Genomic DNA, 22,468 nt, shown 5'->3' on the forward strand with positions numbered 1-22,468 from the left:
GGACGTCCCCTGGTAGTTTCCGGAAGAGATCTTTCTTGGGCTTCACGCGGTCTTACTTGCTGCTATCAAGCAAGAGGAACATAATATGCTAGAAGAGAGAGCTCGCCGTCGTGCAGGGACTCGGGAAAATCAGAATGAAGACAGAAGTACACCATTACTTCAAACGCTGAGCCCAACACAAGAAGATGGTGTGATTTCAAGGCTCCACCCCCCGTGTGCCTCTAAGGTGTTGTTCGCGGCCGTGTGAGAGCAATAGATCGCAACGACTCATCATTCCTGAGAAGCAGCAGTACGAAAGTGGATCAGGGGAATTCCTCCTAGCCGACCGACCGGTATCATTTTCAACAAGCTGAAGCCGTAACGTTCACAGAAGGAGCATCAGAAGCGAAGGAAAGCGCCACATCTACCTTTTACCGGAGAAACGCGAATACGGCCGATCGAACGAAGCACGAACAAGCAGAGCGCGTGTCCCCAAGAATTTCTGAACTCTCTACTCACATCCAGGAAGGTTGTTGTTGCACCATATCGCCACGAAATAGGAAGGTCTCTTCTCGGGACAGGGTGGCGGTGGGTCAGTCTGTCGTCGGTTCTCTCCCTTCCTCCTACTACACACTGCCGCTATCACCCCTCCTCCTCCGCGCAGTTGCTTTGACGTTTCATCTGACAGTGTCACTACTTCCTGGTAGTATTCCTTAATTGCTATGTCCAGGGTTTAGAAAAAGTTATGTGTGAATGATTCGTCTTGGGTTAGCTGAGTCTTTCTTATTTGTACTTCCCCTTCGGTTGCTTCAGCCAGGAACAGTGTTATTGAGAGAGTTGTTTCCTGTGAAACAACCAGCCACTTGCTGACCACCGTATTCCTGGGGCCCGATCATGGCAGAAGTAGACATAGATAAACAGGTACACGAATGAATAGACTGATCAATGACAAGTGGATAATGGATAGTTGGGACAAAAGTAGATAGATAGACATCTAGGTACATTACAGACAGATAGGCGAAATAGATAACTAGATACGAATGCAAACAGATATATAGAGACAGGCAGTAATAAGAATCGTATGGATGAAGTCGTGGTGTGAATTGCCACCCCGAGGGGAGGAGGAGCGTATCCCCCCGCTCCCCCACGTCAGGGTTCGCTTAGGAAATGAAAAAAAAAAAAGGAACAACTGGGAAGACAGAAAGCTCATCAACCGACTGATCGTTCCACGTGCGCATTTCTCGAGCTCGCGTTTTCTTGACAAACCAGCCTACCGGGCCCACCACGGGGGAGGGAGGAAATGGGCGAAAGGATGAGAAGGTGAGAGAGAAGGCTCCTAGGGGAGTCTAATAAAGCGGGTATTGTTGCTGGGGGGGGTGGTAGGACCACTGCAATGGTAGAGTCACTATGTATGAAAAAGAATTGGGTCAAAAACGTTTATTCTAGAGATCACAGAAAGAAACCCGTGACAAACTATACGAAGGGGATCTCCAATAACATCGGGAAGAAAAAATACCTCCGCGCCTACCACGACTACTACGCGATTTTCTGATAAAGAAAACAAGATGGCTTTTCTCCTTACCAACGCTCATGTACTACCGGGATACAACAGTCAGTTCACATTTCCCGCCGCGAGCCGCTCCACACAGATGAACTTACAGGATGATGTAGAATAGTCTAGACGTATCCAGGCATGGAAATTTTGTATGTACATCTATGTGTGAGTATATGCTCATAAATATAGAATATAGTGTATGATATAGATGCATACATATGTGCCGAAGACGGTGAAGAGAGGAAGAAGAGGAGCAACAGCAAACCCAGTTCCTGTGTCTTGTTCTTCTATTTCTGTCATTGCTACATCATCCTCCCCGTCGTCATCAAAACGAAAAGAAGAATACAAAAGAAGAAGACAGGAAACAAACAAACACAAGAAAAGGGAAACAACTATTTCGACTGCTTCAGTGAAACGAGAGGCAAAGAAAAAAACTGATGATGATAAGAATAAGAAACATAATGATAGCCTCCATACTAAGTTGAAGAATAAGAAGAATATTGCTATTGATAAGAATAGAGTAGCGAGGGGGATAGGGATGAGGATGATAACGGTAATGTAGTTTCAATCAAGATCTCTCTCCTCTTCGCTTCCTAGCAACAGCAGTAGTAGTAGTCGTGGCATGCAAGGCTCAGTAGAAACAGAAAGGAAGATGAACGGATGACAACAATGATGAGCGAGCAAACATATCCTCTTCCCACCTTCTTTTTATCGAATACGAAGGAAACAGCAGGAGAGAAACCATGATGATCCTGATGATGGTGGTGACGAAAAGAAGAAAGACAAAGAAAGGAAACGAAGGAGGACGGGGGGCAGAAGGAGAGGATGATGACGAGGACGAACAATTGAATAAGACCAACGAACATGTAGTCCTCTTCCTTCTCCTTTAGCTAGGGTATAGGTACATACATATATAGATGCATATACATTCATATGCTAACGTACACATTCATCCATACATAAAAACATACCGACATACAAATCTACATCCTGACGCGTACGTGCATACATTCATCCATACAGCTACATTAGATTCATATGTATAGGTGCCTATGCGTACAAATCACCTTGCCGCCGGCGTCGGCTCTTCGCCTACTCCTTCGGGTGATCTGTTTGTTCTTCTCCCTTGTACGAAAAAGAACAAAGAGATCAGCCAAGAAGAAGAGTAAGAATCCTTACGTTGTTACTCATGCAGACAGATGACTATTAAGTAAAGAAAGAACACGGGAAAGTTCTTCTTCTTCACCTCTCCTTTCACTTTCTTTCTAAGCTTTCACCAGACTTCTTGCTGGTGTGTCCGCTCTTCTTCCCTCCCGTTCCCGCCCCTCTTGCAGCTTGCACGCGTCCATCTTCTTTCTCTGCCCCCTCCCCGCGGTTTCATGCGTCCTCTTGAACTTTTTTTCTGTGTCAGCACTCTTGTCTTCACGGTTGCTTACTTTTTGCTAAGGCTCGGGCGAGAGGGACGCTTGCTTTTCCTCATTTTCTTCTTTCTCCTTGTCCGCTTTCCCGCTGGTGAATAGGACGAGGAGAAAGATGGACTACGTGACTGAATAGTCAGTTCACCCAAAAAGAGGAAAGGAAGAAGGCAGGAGTCACGTGCACCTCTTCTTCCTCTCCCCTTGTTGAAGGAACGATGAGGATACTAGGGCCTCCCCTCCACTCAAAAAGATGGAGACAGACACGCAGACGAAAGTCTTTCTGCATGTTGGAGACATCTAATCACCCTACTGCTTGCGGTACATTCGTCGTTACTGGGGTATACAGAATAGAGTGACTACATATTATAACTACACCCATATAGATAAATAGATAAATGAAAGGTAGATATATGGATACATGCACGACTTACAGAACGGATTATGTGTATATAGTTCGTACATGATGTGTACACATACATAGATCTCTACGCGTAGCCATGCATATAGGCGGGTGGGATGATTGCCTCGTGACGCCAAGCCGTCTCCCTCTCTCTTCCAGGAAACGCTCCATCTTCTTTTCTAGATGAATGAAATTTTGTTCATCTCATTGGAAAGAAGGTCGCTTTACTTAATGTGTAAAGAGATCTCTTTTTATTTAACCGCTTTTCCTCCTCCTACTCCTCGCCTCGTCAAGTGTAAGTGAATAGGCTCTCTTGCTGCCCGTCACACACGGACACAGAAGCCCTTCTCAAAAAACACGTAAGGATCAACCAATCAATACTTCACGACCTGACTACCTCTCAACTCTGGAATGAAAACGTTTCAGCTAGTCATATGTATCAATTATTCTACTTCTACTCTTCATCGTAGTCCAAAGCAAGAGTCGGAAGATCGTGTCCCCCCTGCTTTCTTTACTTTTGTTGTTTGAGTTCTCTCGGAAAGACAATGATCAACACAGACACACAGGACAGGCGGACAATCCGTCCTTATCGACAGACGAGGTTCGGCAGTCTGCAACATGGTCCTAGCAGGAAACGCATGTGAAGGCACAATCACCGCCTTTTATCAAAACGCAATTGTTCATTCGAATCAACCCAGTTCACGACGGAAAGATGAGTATTCTTGAATGGCGACTGTCGTCACCCCGTTCCAAGGTAAGGTGATAACTCTTCATCTGCCTAGTGAACCTGGTCTTCTCGTTCAGAAATGTAGAGCTGGAGCCCCCATATGAGTCGTGACCATCATCGCTTCTCACGCAGAAGTGCAATGCAGACCATCCATGATGGGGAAGCGTTTTCCAGTGCCCGCACTACAGCAGTGAAGTCGATCGGGGCACCAGAAGCAAGCGAACCTCGACCTAGAGTAACCCCAGGCAGTTCAGTCACACGCTACAGTGGGTAGTTGAGCTTAGTTTCTGTTGCTATGCTAGAACAGACGCCGTAAAAACTCTATGCATCGGAGACTTTCCTTACTGGGGCACTTTTTTCTGAAAGCGAATGACTCACCTGTCACACAGGAGAAAGGCGCGGGCTTCACTCAGGCGGCAGCCACTGCAGAGCTGGCCCTGTATTTCTAAGCTACACTGCAGATACAGGGCTCTATGTAGCCCGCTACGCACGATGGTTCCCGGCCGACGTGCCACGTTAGATGCCAACTCTTCTACCAGACACTAGGCCACTCCACGGACAGTCGCAACGAGACGCAAAACCTCGTAAGGAGACCTGTCATACTCTTTGAGCACACGTATTCTTGTAGGAGCTGTACACACCCCCTGTGGCTCGTGAATGATCTCGTGGGACAAAAATAGTGTATGACTCCGCGCATGGAGGGCTTGACAGAGGTCTCCAGACCGAGTTAGCTCGGTCCGATAGCATCAGTTGTAGTGCAGAGAAGAGTGTTTTCTGGGGGAGTTGCGCGAGTTTCGCGCAGAAGCTCCGTAGACGTAAGGATGCGTGTAAATTCCGTTAGGCGACCCGGCTAGTCAAGACCCCGCTCAGTGAGCCTGACGCGAAGCGGATGAGATTTTTCATTTCCATCCATGCTTTCTTTGCATGTGGAGAGGGCGAGCCTTTGTCCCTGGACACCCCAAAAACACCTTTCGGTAGATAGAGTTCGTACTCAACTGGGGTGAACCATGCCTCTCCCCCTGTGAACGTCGAGTGCGTCCCCGAGTACAGTAGGACTGACTCGCCATGGCCACTCCGGCCCCAAATGAACTTGCCCTTCGCCCCTCCTGGTACCCACGCCGGCTGTCCAGATAGCGCTTCTAGGACTCCGTCTAGCATACTCTCTTCCTTCAGGAAGTCGTGAGTCGCGGGGGATAGATACAACATCCATTTCAGACCACCGAAATCAAACACAATGGGTGGTTCGGCCCCTTCACACGGACAGCCGGGGCCCAGCCACTCTTTCCCAATGGTAGCGCAGCCAGCAACATAGCGCACTCGGGGAAAGGGCTCGTCCGCAAGTTCGGGGTGTTCCCCCTCATCATGATGTACTGGGTCTTTTGTAGGAGCCGCTGTAGGCGGGTGTTCTAGATCCCCCCAGACACTCGGCGGCGGCCTTACAAGGAGGAGAGCCAGAACTAGAAGCACAGCGAGGAGAGCGAGAAATTCGCCTTTCCAGCGACGCACGAATCTGGCTCCGCGCCCGTCGCCTTATTGCTGTCTGGGGATCTCATTTTCATGTTCCTCCAGAACTATTTTCTCGAGACGTTCATCACACGATTCATCCGTGCTTCGTTTCGAGCCCCACGACAGTGACCTTGGGGTGGATCCCTCATGCTGTTCCAGACCATCAACCTTCAGTAAGGAAAAACATTTCAGAAGGAACTCTCCGGCCTGACGAAGTCGCGACAAAAGCGCAATTCCCAAAATGGTTAGAAAGGCGACTAGAAGAACCTTCGACGACCGTGAGCCAGCACCCTTGTCAGCCGGACGGAAAGAAGGCAGTAGTCTTCCGTTTCGCAGCCAGCCTCCCCGGTGTCCGTTGTCGGGTAGCGCGCCATCTTTGCTTCTTGTCGTTGGGTTCCAACTCTCCAACACTTACAGGCAAAACCCCCCCTTGCCCCATTGCTTTTACCGCCCGGGAGTTGCCAGCGGATGCCTCGTCATTTTTTCTCCGCGAGTTCTCCGCGGCGACCGACAAGCCTACACCAAGGAACACACACAGCGATACCGCGGTCAAGCTTCCCTTCATGGGCGCTAATGAACGGCGACAAAATTTTCCCGCTGCAGTCGAACTTGTTCAAATACGAAATTCACCGTCGAATGGTGACAATCAAACAGGAAGACAACCCCGTCCGAAAAAGATTGTCTCGGTGGGCAGTCCCTCCAAAGGAGAACGTTCACCTAGCAGCGGCTGGTCACGGTATCACCCAGTGCCTGCATAGGCCGACCCCTCCGACTTGTAGGCGGTGCTCTCGGAGCATCCCACTTCTGTATCGGTTGAAATTATTCCCCGTAACGCAGGAATTCTTAGTGAGAAGAGACACAGAGGCGAAAAGCACGGGCAGCCTTAGCTTTTGAAGCACAAGGAAAACGATACTCCATCTCTACCCACTGGATCCTTTTCTTAGTGAACTCAGTGCAGGTTGCATTAGTGAAACTTCAAAGGGCACCGGAGTCCGGCAGCGCTGTGCAGGAGTGGCCTTCCACATCATCTACCTTGATCACTGGTCAACTCAGGGTTCCCTTCAGCTGCTCTAACTGGTAGACGAATCTTCGGTACCTCCCTTAGCTTAGCTGAGAACAGAACGGGCACTGATGGCTTATCTGCTCCTGCTGCCATTATGGTAGCTTGGATTTCTCCTTTCTTGGCTTCTGTTCTGGTCGAACATAGAGTGCTCGCGTGCTCAGGAATTTAGCGCGTGCTGAGGAATTTCGTAGGATCCCTTGATCGCCCCGTCCCCGGTCTTGGCCAACCGCAGTCCTCTTCACCTGCTTTGCCTCTTGTTTTTTCTCCTGTGCTTTTCAACACGCGTGTGAAGAAACATTTCTCTCTTGCTCTTTCATCTCAGGGTTCACTTCTCCTTCTGAGTGTCTGCGTCGCATTACGCGGCCTAGCACTCCCATCCACGATTGAATTACGTATCTTCGTACAAATGTGGAGAACCGCTCTTGTGTAGGGCTAAAAGTGTCCCTCCTCTATGCTGAATGTGAAAGATACTCCTCATTCGGTGCTTGGCCACGTCAAAGGCTGGGGGGGGGGGGGGGGGACTTGAGTGGTGTTGGGAGCCCCAGCATCTCCTCAATGTACTCGGCTTCGCTTCGTACACCTCATGGAGTGGCAAGTGGCCTCAGAATTACAATCGGAATCGCATCACTGAGAAGGCCCAATGCTGTGACAGGCCGCATGAATTCTAGCGGATGGCCTCGAGAAAACCAACCTTAGATCGTGCTCGCTGGGCTTCCCATGGAATCCACTGCTCCGTTCAATCGAGTTCTGGCGAGCACTGAAAGGAGAGCAGAAGTAATCTACGAGGGTGCTGAGGAGCCGGGCACCGACGCACAGGAAGACGAATAAAAAGCGTATTAGTTGTCCATCGCATCGAGCCTGCGTCAAAACTACTATCCAGTCCTCGAATCCCTCACATATGCTGAAATGTTCTGCCTTTCATCGGTGTGTCTCTTTGTTATCGGGAGGCCACTGTTCTAAGCGAGATCGTCCTTTTCTTTTTTCTCCAACTTCCATGAGACGGACAACGGCATAGTCCGAAGAATATCTCCTTGATCCCTTCACCCATCTATCCGTGGCCCGCGGGTCAGTAGATTCTACCACCGAACAAGATCATAGGAGGGTCCGTTCCCCTTGGGTCCAGGAGAACTTTGTGGAGAATAAGAATGCGCTAGCCTTTCCTCTCAAAGAAAGGAACCAGGAGATGCGCTACCGGTTGCGTAAGCTTTTGTCGCCCGTTCACTGTACTGATATTGCCGAATAGCGAGGAAAACCAGGTACTGTACTAAGGGGCTCTTCAACAGGGCAAAAGCGGGAGTTGACGGACACGGGCTTGTCTCTTCTCCTGTATTAGTTGGCCGTGTTTTTTTTTCTTTCTCCATAGCCCACCGTTATGCCGTGTCTAGGATGATGAAGTCGGCAACTTGCCACTGGTGAGCAGCTGCCGTTCAGTCGGAGAGCTCCTCACACCTAAACAAAGACGGAGCGTGTCCTTACAATGCACATGACCGCACACGTAGAGACACATACCTCTGGACAGAAGAAAGACAATGTGATGCTGTACGTTTGAGTGCACGGACCGGGTAGGGTGGAATATGCGTTCATCCAACGGGTACCGGCACCCGTGTAACAACACGTACACCACTACTGCATTCTTCTTCGCTGAGCGTCAGAATTTACGTAGGCTTGGTTGTCTTTCCTTCGCATGCTCTTGTAAATTCGCTTCCTTTTCTCTTGTTAAAAGGATTTCATGCCGACCGGTGTGTTGATGGATGCCTTTCTTCCTTTTCAAAAGAAATTGCTGACATTGCCAGGCTGCAGCCGGCATCGCGGCAAGCCATGCAGCAGTACTTGTCTCCAAGCCAGTGACCGTGAAGTGGTTGGCTCGACCGTCCACGGTCTTTACTATGTGTGAGGGCGGGACGCGTGACAAGGGGCAAGCTTCGCGTCAGAGGATTCTGTTGGCAGCGCCTTCTTGGCTTGGCGCCGCTGGTCCTCGCCGTCTATACCTTTTTTGTGTTTAAGCTGGAACTCTCATATGTTTATGCGTTAGTTTACGTTATACTGAGAACATAGTTCGCCTGAACGAACGAATTACGATACAAGCGAAAGTTGGAAGTTTGGTCATACTAAGACATAGTTGGATTAAACGAACGAATTATAATACAAACAAAACTAGGAAGGTCTCCGTGGGTATTGTCAAATGGATGAAGTCAAAAATATCACCTACACCACACGATAATTCCATTCAAAGGAGCGACCCACGTTTCAGATATTACTGATACGGGGGACCTATGCTGATACCTCAGTCTCGTCGATTGGATGTTGCGCTCTCCATACAAACAGGAACTTCCAAGAGAAGAGGAGCAGCCACACATCAGAGTGCCGCGGCTGGCTGGCCTTTGTCATGCTGCCGTGAAAAAGAGCAAATGAACACGACAGAGGGTCTGCTTCTTTCCCAGATCATATGCTCAAGAAAATTCCGTTTTCTGTCACTGAATGCCTGCCACCATGTTAAAGAAGACACTTCCGCGTCACTGAGAGCCTGGAATGTAAGAACGCCCCGGCCTCACCCATGAACCAATTGGGGAAGGCGCCGGGTACGTGTCGCTTGTGGTGGGTCGCGTTCTCTAGAAACATCCGCGCAGACATCATACATCATCTGTACACCCCGCAGAAGAGAAAATCGCAAATAACTCTTCGAACCATCAAAATTCACGTGAGAGAAATGGCTTCCTCTGAGAAAAAAACATCACAGGATAGCTCCTTTTCTTCGGGGTAAACCGGCGCAAAAGGACGGGAGTATTAACTTTCATCCTTCAGTTACGGTGCTGTTCAATTCAGACCGCCTGTACACACGGGCGCGACGTTGGAAGAAAAGAGGACGTCCATCATTATGTGCCTCCACATCACCTTCCTCGAGGCACACTTCACTATGTAGGTGGTGTGAAAGCCCTAGGTGCCGGTCACGACTGTCCAAAGAGGATTGTTTCTCTTTTGAACTGGACTCCACTTTACTGTCTCAGCATCCCCCTTCTCATAATAAAGGTAAACAGGCACTCTTACTCTGCCGCTGTATACGTATGGTTCTGTAGTATTCAGCTCGAATAGCAGATCCGCTTAATCCTACGAAGGTACAGAGAAGGAGACCTAGCCATATTCTTCGCGATGAACCACACACAACTTCTCCTCTCTTTCGCTACCTCTCCATGCCGACCAGACCTCTTTTATGTCCCTCAACAGGTTACGTTTGTACCAGGGTCATTTGTTCACATGAGAGGCGAGAGGGATTGACGGTATGCGATTGTAAAGAAAGCAGGATAATCGATATATATATATATACACCAAACACAGAAGTACAAGGTATACCGGCGTTATATACTGTAGATGTGGCGTTCATATACCCATAGACAAGTTCAGCGGCGTCACCCCGCTTTTGGAAGGCTCCGCCTGTGTATACACACATGTGTAGGTACTCCCCAAAGTCAACCTAACAAACGGGTTCGTTCCTTTGGACACGACCAGCTGTCAGGAACGGTCCGGCAGCAGAACTAGAGAGTAAAGGGGTATATCCAACATACCGTCATCTGATACATCTTCAACAACTTGAGTATCCCGTTGATCCGGTGGGGGCGGCACAGCGGGGGAGGACGAGGCTGTGGGAAGACCTTGAGAGGGGCCAGGAAGCAATGACGGGAAATGTTGATTCTGTTGTTGCGGTCTAGACTGTAAGGTGGTAGGCATGACAGCACGATCATGTCTCCTCGTCTTGAAGACAGGAGACCCTGAGGACAGTTCGAAAGAAAACATAGAGAAATACTGGATGAGAGGTCGTTGTCTGTAGGATGGTGGCGAAGAAAGAAAGAAAGATACGACTGCTTGGATCTTACTTGACGCATAACCCATCAAAATTCCTAACCGTTTCATGTGGAGAGGGGAAACAACCTCAGAGAAAGTCAAGCAAGCATGATGAGAGACTGAAGGCGGAGAGCACGCCGCATGTATCCGCGTACAGATGGAGACTCATGGATGTTCTTTTATCAACTGGAAGAAGAAGAAGAGATTTCCTATGAAGTGATTTTTCTTGATCTATTTATTCCGATGATACTTTTCACAAGGTATGATTCCCCCGATGAATTCGGAAAGAAGCGATAGTACCAGAGAGATAAACACGCAGAAAAAAACACACCTTAGAAGACGAATATAACTGAACAGGCTTCCTGGTCATGTCTCTACTGATACCCGTTGTATGCTGAGAGAGGGACGTGAGGCATGTTCCCAATATAAAACACATCTTAACTTGTCCTTCGCGACATAACATTAAAGCCTAATACATGCTAAGGTATGAAGATGCTTAAGAAGGTAGGAAAGACGAGCTCAAGAAGTTTATCACAGGGGGTCGTTGCTAAGACATTCGTCTTCGAAACAAAGGTATCACCCCAAGTCTTGTACATAGGGGATACATTGACGACGCTTACAGAGACAGCTAGATACGGGGATGGACGGATAGGTATGTATAGGCACGGCCAGACGTTTACTTTCCGTAACCGTCTGGTGGTGCCTATACATGTTCCAGCCCCCTGGGCCTGTGTTCTTTTCGTTCTACCCTTATAGTACGACCGCAACTCGGACCACCTTATGTTTCCTTTTAGTCTCTCTATAGACACCGTGTTAGATCTAGCAGTCAAGCACAGGCGAACAGAATGCATTCTCAGCGACGAGAAAAGAGCTCTGTTTAAGCCAGAGCATAGGCGTAAAGACATGAATGAAGAGAGGAGCGAGCGGTAAGAGACATACAGAGAGAAGAAGATGCACTCCTTGAACTTAGATAAAAAATAGTGAAGATTCAGAACGTTCGGCTTTTTCTGCTGCTTCTGCTGCCGTGCAAGAACGACAAACACGCCATCAAAACTCGCACTAGCTATCGTCCTCTCAAATGTCTCATAAGACACACACACACCCACAGCTGCCTGTGCCACCCTCTCCTCCGCGTGTCTACCCCTATGTCTACAGAGAGACAAGTGATAGGCGAAGGAAACATGAGAGAAGGGAGCAATTTTAATCGATGATGGAGGACTATAACACTTTGAGGCTAAGTGAACAGAAGAATCCGGAATGAAGAAGCTTCTTAGGAGAAGTGGTTAGGGGAAAAGAAAAGACGTGAAGGCCCCCTTTATAATTAGCTTACACATCCATCCTGCTCGAAAGAAACAACGGAAGAGTCGCGAATGTGGAACAATGTTGATGTCTGTAGCTCGACAAATGTTGGGGAGGAAGAGAAAAAAGACAAGAGAGAAAAGAAAGAAAAAATCAGAGACGGCAACAGGAAATAAGACGAGCGACTACATTGGCGTCTCATTCATCTTTCTGATCCGCCCTTCTCCCGGTAGAATAGAGACGAGTTGCCATCCAAAGGCTCTTCGTCTCATCTTCACAAAGCTCACAGGGAGCGACCAGTCACCAGGAGAGATGAGAACGGCACCACTCCCGCTATCTTGCTCATGAGTTATGTTGTGACCATCTCAAGATAGAACAGGTCAGAATTCAAATCGTTGTACAACAAAAGCTTCCTGCGTACATACACTCCTACTGAAGAAGGAATGAATGATCGTCTAGGGAGGAGCCCTGGTGTCACTGATCCCAAAGAAAGGGGGGAGAAGTAGACTCTTTTTTTCTCTCTCTCTCTCTGAGGATAAGGACTGTTGGTTCGAAAGAAGAAGCGTCTATCAACAGCCCCTCTATGCCATCCTCACCGTGATCATCCACTCGTCACTATCCAAAATTTTGCACATTTTCGTTTCTCACTCTTGTGTTGAGCCAACCACGTGCGAAGTCCTAAACCCCCTCCCTTACATATTGTAAGAGGATTAATCTGCACTAGGGTGATGGGCTATGAACGAGTCTGCGATTAGTGCGAGCTACCTGTATGAAGAACATGTGAGATTGCGGCGTTAGGAGAAAAGATCGTTCTTTTGCGTCTCGAAGGAGAGAACACGGTCAACATCGTGAGGATGATGGCACCCCCCGAAAGACGATCTAACGTCTTCTCTCTACCTTTCTCTGAAAGAGAGACCCAAGCTAGGTAAGAAACGGAGGGTCGGACACCAAGAGGGAGACTTGAAGTGTAGAGGGGATCTCATCAACCACTACCTCTACTGAAGTTCCTACAATCTTCATTGAGGGTTCTCGACTTTAACAGGAAATAGAGAGAAAGAGACAGAAAGGAAGAAAGAAGGAAAAGAAGAGAGGAGAAAAACAAGGCCAACCGAGATGTATTTTCAAGACATACCTACTGTTGGATCAGGATTTTGGATCATCCACCTCGACAGCCCTTTAGCGAGACCTTTGGTTCTTAGGCGATATATCAGCTCTAGAAAGAACGACAGATGAACATCTCAAGCAAGATACCACCTTAAAGAGCTTTCATCGGAGAAAAGAAGGAAGTCGGTTACTTGAAGCTACGTTATTACACAGAGCTATTGTCCGCAGATGATCAACAGAGAGATATATGCAGGATAGACAGGATCATTCATTCCGGTATGATCAGTACCACCACCGCATGAGCTTTTGGTTTCATGGGGGCCTCTTCACCTCCTCTGTCTATCTTATCTTGTTCTCTCTCTCTCTCGTGCGATCTCTCACTTCGGGACGGAGAGCATCCAAAAGGAGCGAGTGAGGTAGCAGATGTCTTACCACAGTTTCGAAGTCAAGCAACCTTGTCGCTTATAAAGGATAGGATCATAACAAGCACGCTGGGCGCCTTTCTAAGGTATCGAGTGCGCTATATCTTCTCTTTGGCGCGTAGTGATTGTCGGAGAAGGATGTAATGCAGCAAGTGCGGCCGCCCGCCGTACCAGCAGAAATAGACCGGAAAATAGTGACGTATATATACAGTAACTGTATTCACAGAGTACACATATGTAAGTATTTGTGGAGAGAGAGTGACACACGGAAAGAGCTGAAGAGATGCACATACATAGGAGATCTATACAAGGCCATGAGCCGTGACGCGAGGAGAGGCAATGTTCGTTGTTCCCGAGCCTTGTGGGAAAAATTAATCTTCCAGCAAAGCTGAGTTACCTTCCACTCTATATACCTCTGTCTCTTTCTTTAGGTATACTACGCGCAACATATCCTAGCCTGTAGATATTCTATAGCTCACTGACTCTGTTTTCAATACCTAGGTGTAATATAAACGACAAATCATGAGCTATGGATACTTTCTAGCTTACTCACTCTCTCTCTTTCTCTTTACATATCTAAGTGTAATACACATAAGACAACATAACGTATATGTGCATTGACCATATGTCTATAGCTTACCATGCATGACGTTCTCAGTAATTTGGGCAGGACTAAGGTAGAACTGCGCAGGGAAATTGAACCCCGACAGCGACGACGCCGTTATGATTGCTAATCCTCTCCTAGCCCAAGCTGTTGCGTTCTTGAAGAGACCAAGTCTTGACCACATATAGAAGACAGTTCGCTCGACTGCCGCGCTGGCCCGTAGTAAATCCTGGCCGGGATCCATACCGGGGAACATCTCCATGGCATAGCGGGCTTCACATAAGAGAAAATCTGTCCTTGCGAGATACGATAATAAAGACGTCAGTTGGCGGAGTTCTTCCCCCCCTTCCGCCCCACGAAGGCGCATCAATTGCGTCGGCAAAAGTCCTCGAAGATTGCGAAGGCGTTGTAGTATTAGTCGAGACCATTGAACTCCATCGGGCCCATGGAGTGCGTGTACGCCTGGGGTCACGGGCGGGGTCGCAAAACACAAAAACCAAACAAGCGTCGGTTTTCGTTCTCTTGATGACTCTCTAGCGCAAACTAGGTGATATACGCTCTACCTATCTACAGACAGGCCTGTCCGGATACGTGGCCCAGGAAGTAAGAGAGCACTAGGGGGGAAGAGCTGGAGCTTTGCCTTAGGGGATCTTATGTTACGACGTCTACCCATCTTTTACAAAGCACATCACAATGGACTTTGAGGAGGGTGCAGGCGAGAGAAGAGAAAGAAACCGACAAAACAAACGAAAGACACGGGAAACGAGTGTGAAAGAAGAGAGGACAAAGTCGACCTCGCTCCGCCCCCTCTCATGTCTTAACACTTTCGTGTTGAGATCAACAGGAGATGAAAAGGAAAGTGGACCGTAGAAACAGGAAAGCTGGAAAGCACTGCCTGACCGGGGTGCCGGAGAACGAGTTGGAGTGTATGTACAGCCTATCTATAGTGACGAACCGAATGTATAAGAACGACGTGTGTTGTGAAACCACCACTCCAGCTACAACCACCATCTTCCTCTGCTTTCTCTACTTGTATGTACATATCAGTCTTCTCGAAGTTCCCTATCCCGACTGCCCCATCTTCCCCGTCAATCGGTTTGAAAGATATAGAAAAAAAAAAAGTCACCACGTCTCTCTTTCCTCACAGTGAAAGTAGTTTTCTTTTCTCTTGGGCATTAATACTAGCAAAACAAAGGACTTCCGTGTCTGTACACACACGGCAACTACGTATCTACGGCTCCTGAGGGGCTCCCTTCTTCTCACCAGCAAAAACAAGTCAGCACACAGATGTTTTCTAGTGATATACCTACACAGATGTATGCCCATATATATATATATATATATATATATAGGCACATGTACGCTTATCTCTCTTCCATGCTATAATGATGTGTGAAAGGAAGTTAGTTCTTTGGCGTCAGAGATGTACCACCCCAAATAAACAGTAACGTTTACAATAAAAGGGCGGAAAGGGACACATAAAACTTGTATATTATCAGTTCGCTCTCTCTCTCTTTCTTCGGCTCTGGTCTAGCAGTCAGGACAGATATGGACGGAGGAAGAGAAGACTAGGCCTTCGAAGCGTTTCAGAACAACACAGCGGAAACTGTTGACAGAGACAGAAGAAGAATGCTAAGTAATCAACGTCTCGACCACACCCATTGGGGAGGTTTGAGAGAACGCGAGGAGGAAGACTATGTAACCTAACAGAAGACTATTCCTCGGGTATAGGTGATGAGAAGGGATACGACGGGTAATGTATAGTCTAACAAGAGTGGCAACTACCAAAGAAACACGCGTTGCCGTCTCCATTACAATGAGGTAGCACTGACTATTGGCTGAGACAGATGTCTCTGAGGGCACTTCTACAGTACAGCAGATGGAGGGAAAAAAGAGAGTTTCAAGATATAACCATCTACACTGAGACACACAGAGAGACCGGGAACTATGAAGAAACAGACGATTGCCTTCCTCAACGCTGAACTTTCCACCTTCTCGTTCTACGGCAGAAGGAGCTTCCCTCCACCCCCTCCCACTGTCTCTCCGTTCTTTCGCACAGTCTCTTGTTCTTTTGTCGATTTGTGAAGCTCCTGACTGATCCTTACTCCATCCCTCGGTTCAACCTATGGTACTTTGGTACCTCATGAGACAGCAAAGAGAAGGCCGGTCTTCCATGCACCGAAGACACAAGTTGGGCTCCACCGCCAGGGGGACTCTCAGAACAAAACGTAAAGACATCGAGACGTTTTACAAAACAGTAGATGAACGAAGTTTCCTTCATGCTTCGCTTAATCACTCACTTTGAGGAACCATTCCTGAGGCGAATGCCGGTATGTGGACCGGCAAGAGCTCCGTGAGAGATGATAGAGGGCTATAGTCAGGTCCCGCACACACACGAACTAGGTCGTCGGTGAACGTGCCAGAACCATCCGTGTCGCCGACAAATCCTACCGTCCTCTCGTCTGTTGACTCAGCGGGGCCTGATGTGCCTTCTGACTTTGTACCTGCATGCAGATTCATATACACATCGCTAGCTCACAGGTCTTCCCGTCTATTACACCAGGAATCCATTCACCCTTGGATAGGTCAGTCCTTTCTTCTGTTCATCCCAGTAGACAACTCTTTAGTTTTCTATCACCAAAAAAACGACAACATCGTGTGTGCCGTTTGTTTCCCTTGTCTTCTCTGTCATTTTCTATTGACATCCACGAGAGTACTCGAATTTGTACCTGATTTCACACGAACTAACTCCGGGAAGAAGACAACAGGCAAAAGAAACAGCCCCCCTCGTAAGATCCACTCAGAGCGGCTGTCTACAGTCGTCTCAAGAGAATTCTACAGGGAAAAGTGATAGTAGTTGGCATCGACGAGGAGGCAAAAAGCCGAAAGAACCGAGGAGGAGGAGGAGGAGGACAGGTACGCGCCTTCACCAGTGGGACAGTCTCTTATCCCTTGTGATGGATATTGAGACTCAACCAAGACTCCGTAGCGCCATAGGAAATACCATGTCGTTCTATGTACCGAGTCGACTAGCACACAATCTTCATGCGGTGAGCCGCGACTCCTTCATCCTTCTACGGCTGGTTCCCTCTTGACTTTTCCGCTGTTTGAGCATGTACATACGTACATATATATGCGAAAAGTTGAAGATAGGTTTACATACATCATGGATGTGGGTCACGAAAAAACGAATTGAGCAGTCTAGCGAACAGAATTGGCCAGACTATCTGTAAACCCTAAGATCTACACTGTCGGGGTGCTGCCTTTTGTCTGTCTTCTATGAAGTCCGTCAGAATCACGTTAAGAAGATCGAGTCGTCTATTCCCGGCTTCTCGGCAAACTGGAGTGTCCCTTTAACCAGGGGAGCTAACTAGTAGGTAAGCATTCGGTTGAAATGCACAGCAGCATATGCATGCCTAGAGCTCTCTTCTCTGAACGCTGCCATGAACGGTTTCTACTTCTGTGAACTTGATGGGTACGGATACGATGCATGCATACGACTTTTTTTCTTGCCTTCGTACTGGCACCCATAGAACCAGAGTGTGGAACTGTATAGAACACAAATACAGATAGAAAAGTACAGAGATATACATAGGTGGGGCGAACGAGGTGATGTTTTTGCAGATGCAGACGGTCGGACAGACACGATGATAAAGAAACAGGATATGAAGATCTACGAATCTATGAGTATATGTTCAACCACACACTTGAAAGCACAAACAAAGGCACAGGTCAGTTCGGCTCTTTGTCTCTGAAGAGAGATTCACCGATAGACGTGTCTACATAACTATCCATACACCGCCTCCCCGACGAGATTCCCCTAGGAGGACCACAGTAAACAAGAGAGAATAGGGTAAGGGCAGTCGCTCGTTCGGCTGTAGTGAGTAGTGTTAAACTGACCTGCGTCGGAAGGGAGGGCCTCTGCAGGAAGAAGTTTCCAGGCTACCATCAGTCTCCCCAAGATACTTTCGCGTGGAATAGCTGTACATACACGGATACACAGAGCAACCACAATGAAAGATTGGAGTTCATCTAGAGACGATAACGTCGTGATTGAAGAGCCAGCAAACGAAGAGTTGATGACAGCTAAGTCGAAAGAGAAGGCCAGCCGTAGGCGGGTAGTGAAAACCTACTACCCTTCCTGTTTCTGTTCATGTGGCACCCCAAGTCACACAGACGCTTGGCGTGAAGAGAAAGCAAGTTGCTCGAGGTGACTTCAGATCCTCTTGAGGAAGAAATGCTAACAGGCCACGTGAAGCGACAAAATGTCTTTCACGGTGGGAGGCCACCACCCACATACACGGGAACTCTGTAGGAAAAGAGTTGCCTGTGTTTCTCTCGCTGGCTAGACAGGTATATATTTGTCTGTAAATATGTATTTCTGTGGGGGAGATAGAGATTCTCAGTTCGCTTGAGCAAACTGGGACAAGCGCGACAAAGACAAAGAAAGACAGGAGAGAAATGTTCATGCCCTCTCACGTAGATCTGCCTTTGTGTACGTATCCTGCTTTTCCTTCCTCTCTTTCTTCTTTCTCTCTCTCCGGCTGCATCACTCTAGTGTATGTAACTCTGCAGCGCTCAACAAGACCATACGAGGGAGGTGTGTAAGACCAGGGTGTTTGTCTTATTGCCCTTAAAACACTTCACTGAGGGCCCTCACGACATAAGAAGAGAACCTCACGACGAAGCCCAAGTTGCCTCTACAACAGAGCAATGAGAGAGATAGCATTCATTCCTCGGGACTTTTGAAGAATGAGCTCTATGAAATGAAGAGGCCACCACCTTCGTCATCATCAGCATCAACGCCAGCGACCCCAAACCCATTTTCTTTCTTGCCTTTCTCTCTTTCTTCTCACCAGCATGGTCGAGACCCCCAAGGAACCATCGTGATCAGCTTAAGAGGACCATGGCTACCTGGAGCTCATGAAGAAGCGTTTTAGATTTTTCGCATCATTTTCAAAGAGTATCCACAAAGAGGAAAGTGAGAAAAAGAACACATAGATACATCAGGAGTCCCTCACAAGAAGATTCATGTATGTGTAGCTATACCCGCCAGGTTCTCCTGCCGGCCCCCTTTTTCTTTAGGAGGGAAGCCTGAGTACGTGCCAGAAACTCAGACATCCAAGTAGACGAAGCGTCTAGTCTGCTGAGAAAGTATCGTTCGGCCTGGACTGCGTTTCGAGGAGAAGAACGTGAAGAAGAGCTGCTCATCCCCTTTGCTGTTTTCGGGTCTTTCTGTCCTTGACATACCTTCACGGAAACTATCAGGCTGAAGAGATAGCCACTTGGTAAAATCGGCTAGCCACATGTCACTGTGAAGATGCTGGACCATGACTGAGGAAACACGAGAAGGAAACAACCAACAGCAGTACAGATGAGATCTTCTCTCGTGCAAATCAAGATATGTATAACAGAGGTGTTGACAGACGAAAACAAGGAGGCGTCAATAACTGTCGAGGTCGACAAGACAAAGTAGGAATGAGTGTTACTATGAAGAAGAGACCCTCCTCCTTGTAGCCCCCCAGTCTTCTTCAATCTGTGTCTTGGGGAGAGAAACGAAACAAAAGAAAACGAGACAGGTGATTTTCTCCTCATGCATGCCACCATCTTCCACAGCAAACCGTCGTCTTTATCTCTCACCCCATTTCCCTTGTTTGGATCACTCTCTTCTCCGCTGTTGTCTTTCTCCCTCGGGGGGGAGGAGGGCGGCAGCGGGGAAGTGTATTCACAGCACTCCCTCAGTCATCTTGTCTGAGTGTACAGATAGGTGTGTGTGTACATCTCTCTCCTTTCGTGTACCTCGAGAGATTTAGCCTGATAAAGATATCTGTGTCGACACAGCAAATCTTGCTTTGCCTATCTCCACTTTTCTTTTCATCGGAAATGTTTTACATTCTTTTCGCTGGAAAAGCATGCACGCCCTTAGGGCGACATGACGATGAAGCACAGATATATCAAGGATGCCTACGTCTCAGCTCCCCGGCTTGGATGATACTGACAAAACGGCATTGTAGTGACTAGGGTCTCTACTCTGCGGAGGGAAGAGGGAAAGAGACCAAAAAGAGAAGCAGTTCGCGGTAGAGAAACCCAGAAAGCAAAGAGATTACCTTGTTTATCTATTGCAAGCGCTTCTTCAAAGTCATTGTCCCATCTTTGTGGTTGTCGCCCTTCACGAAGAGAACCAGGTCTGCCAGGAGGTTGTTGTCTTTGTCTGCCTTGGATAACCCTATGCAGGGCTAGGTCGTTCAACGGAGGAGACAGCTGTGCGACTAGATGTGTCAAGAATGACTGAGCTGCAGTGAGGGACGCAGGCGGCATTCCTGTCCGAAGTAACGTTGTCTCGAGGTTGATCTGCGCTGTACGAAGACGCCGTGCCATTTCCCCATCCAATACGCGGTGGTTGTTTCGAGTCACAACTACAGCCCGCATTATATAAAACTGTAACAGAAGAAGATTTCTGAAGACACAGATGGATGCAGACAAGTTCTTGGTTCTCTTCGCCCGTCTCAACACCTGGCGCAGACTATTCAGAACCTGACTAGCTGGGATAGCAGCCGTGATCCACTGCTCCCATCTCAGAGGGGTGCCTGACACGCCAAGGAGCACAAACAAAAAGAAGGGAACTGAGAGAAAGCCTCCTCCTCAAGCTCCATGTCCTCCCCCTAGACGCTGGTAGCCGTTGGGTCTCACTCTCACAGTGCTATGTGAGGAAAACACGGCTGGCTCGATATCAAGTTCATAGATGCACCGACGTTTCTCATAGACGGAGAGGGAGAGAGAGACAACAAGCTTGAAGGATACGCTTCCCGGAGAAAGAAAAGCAAGAGAAGCAGAAAGTCCGCTATAGGTATACCAGTGTGGGGTGCTCCGACTCGTGGCACCTTGGAGTCAAAACAGCCATCTCCAAATGACGAAGGAGACAGACAAAGATCTTCTTCAAGCTGCTCTCATTGCAGCTAGCAACAGTAATCACAAAACCGTCTCTGAAAAAACAAGAGCAGCTGCGCGACAAAGCTTTTTCTCTCTCTCTCTCACGGGGTTGAACACCATACAATAGATATCCATAGTAGAATTCTCCACATATCTATAGTTTAGATGTTTGTGTCTCTTGTGAAGAAAGAGAAAAACACATTCTGAATGATATCGCTAGATCGTGAAGATGAGCACTGAGTCACGCGACAACAACTACAGTCGCTCCTTGTCTGCGAAACGTAGTACTGAATCCGAAGGAAGGGAATTCGTTGTCTTCTCGATCTAACTCATGTAGCGGGCACTTCTTCATAGCGTCTGCCCAGACTGTGCACGTACATTGCAAACTTGGAATTAAAGCAGAAGAGCGAATCTGAACTAGGCGATGCGCAACCGGCAAAACCTAGAGGATACCTTTGCTCTCGGCTTTATGCTTGTTCTCGATACATGCTGATATATACACATGTGCATAGTCATCAGCCGATACATATATAATCGATAAGCTGCCGTTCACTAGTCATCTGTACTGCCTGCACGCGTAAGCTGAAGCACGCCGAAGGAATGCCGCACTCTTCTTTTTTTTCCTAGGGAAGTGTCCCGGCTGAAAGTGTGTAGATATACAGATGTACACAGGCTTCCGCTGACAATATCGCGCCACACGGAAGAGAGCGCTAGATTACACCAAACGAAAGACAAAGGGGCTTCAAGAAGAACGAACCAAATGCCAGCCTCGACACTGGCTCAGTCTAAAGGAGAATGTGGCCCTGTTGACTTTTTCTTTCGGGAGAAGAAGAGTAAAGTAGCGGTGGTGTCAGCAAGGCTGAGAATTCAGCATGAAGAGCAAAGAATCTCCTAGTATGTAAGGACAGCGGCTGATTCACCCCACACTTATGCTGGTGGTAGCACTCTCTTGGCTAGTCCCCCCCCCCCCCCNNGGCTAGTCCCCCCCCCCTCCCCGAGCAATCCAAGAGAAGTGGCGGTCGTTTCGAACGGAGAGATTTGGACAGAAACTCAAGCGGGGAGACAGTGTGAAGAGCGTGGGCGTGCCATCACACAACACGACTTATAAAGAAAAGAAAACGGCAAAAGCACTGGAAGCTCTTCAGTCACTTCGGACGGATAATGGGAGCTGTGTGTACAGTTGGTGTCAAAAGCCGTACTGAGAGAGCTATGAGATTCGCCTTCCTGCTGCCTACCCTGCTGACGTCTGGAACAGAGAAACAAACGAGAGCGATGTGTGCAAAAGTGAGGAGTGTATCCGTGTCTCCCCGTCTTCGTGAAAAGAAACCGGAGAAGGGCAGCTCAGCTTACTTAGATCAATCGAGTTGAGATAAGGCCCAGCACAACTTCGGAAGAACGCCTCTGCCTCAGGCTCCACCCAGAGATCTGCCTCAGTCACGTAGCCAATACCTATCAAGCAAACCATCGAAAAGCCACACAGAAAAAACGGTGATGAGAATGACGACGGGAGGTCGAACAAGCCAGTGCTGGATAAATCAGATATCCCTCTGATATGTGTTTACTTGGTTATCGACCTCTGTCAACTACACATGCGAAGATCAAGATGTCTCTCCCTCACCAGGTG

General features: G+C 48.1%; 3 protein-coding genes across 3 annotated transcripts in view; 1 reads left to right on the forward strand and 2 right to left on the reverse strand.

Annotated features, from left to right (window-relative positions):
• Positions 1-11: 11 nt before the first annotated feature.
• CSUI_004966 (uncharacterized protein) lies at positions 12-814 on the forward strand. Its single transcript, XM_068065147.1, has one exon. The coding sequence runs from the start codon at positions 86-88 to the stop codon at positions 245-247; it is 162 nt and encodes a 53-aa protein (XP_067922873.1). The 5' UTR covers positions 12-85; the 3' UTR covers positions 248-814.
• Positions 815-3,874: 3,060 nt separating this feature from the next.
• CSUI_004967 (uncharacterized protein) lies at positions 3,875-6,296 on the reverse strand. Its single transcript, XM_068065148.1, has one exon. It carries the CDS (start codon positions 5,283-5,285, stop codon positions 4,917-4,919), a length of 369 nt encoding a protein of 122 aa, XP_067922874.1. The 5' UTR covers positions 5,286-6,296; the 3' UTR covers positions 3,875-4,916.
• A 2,356-nt stretch (positions 6,297-8,652) lies between these two features.
• CSUI_004968 (uncharacterized protein) overlaps positions 8,653-22,468 on the reverse strand; it is an 18,602-nt gene continuing 4,786 nt past the window's right edge. Inside the window, exons 4-13 of the mRNA XM_068065149.1 lie at positions 22,195-22,293; positions 20,022-20,501; positions 19,165-19,248; positions 17,815-17,895; positions 16,215-16,418; positions 13,951-14,376; positions 12,917-12,997; positions 11,816-11,875; positions 10,209-10,412; positions 8,653-9,289 (exon numbers count right to left, since the gene is read on the reverse strand). Of these exons, the coding sequence (XP_067922875.1) occupies positions 9,279-9,289; positions 10,209-10,412; positions 11,816-11,875; positions 12,917-12,997; positions 13,951-14,376; positions 16,215-16,418; positions 17,815-17,895; positions 19,165-19,248; positions 20,022-20,501; positions 22,195-22,293 (1,730 nt within the window). The 3' untranslated portion in view covers positions 8,653-9,278. The remainder of the gene's footprint in view (positions 9,290-10,208; positions 10,413-11,815; positions 11,876-12,916; positions 12,998-13,950; positions 14,377-16,214; positions 16,419-17,814; positions 17,896-19,164; positions 19,249-20,021; positions 20,502-22,194; positions 22,294-22,468) is intronic.

The sequence above is a fragment of the Cystoisospora suis genome, assembly GCF_002600585.1.
Source record: "Cystoisospora suis strain Wien I chromosome Unknown contig_2385, whole genome shotgun sequence".
Lineage (NCBI taxonomy): Eukaryota > Apicomplexa > Conoidasida > Eucoccidiorida > Sarcocystidae > Cystoisospora > Cystoisospora suis.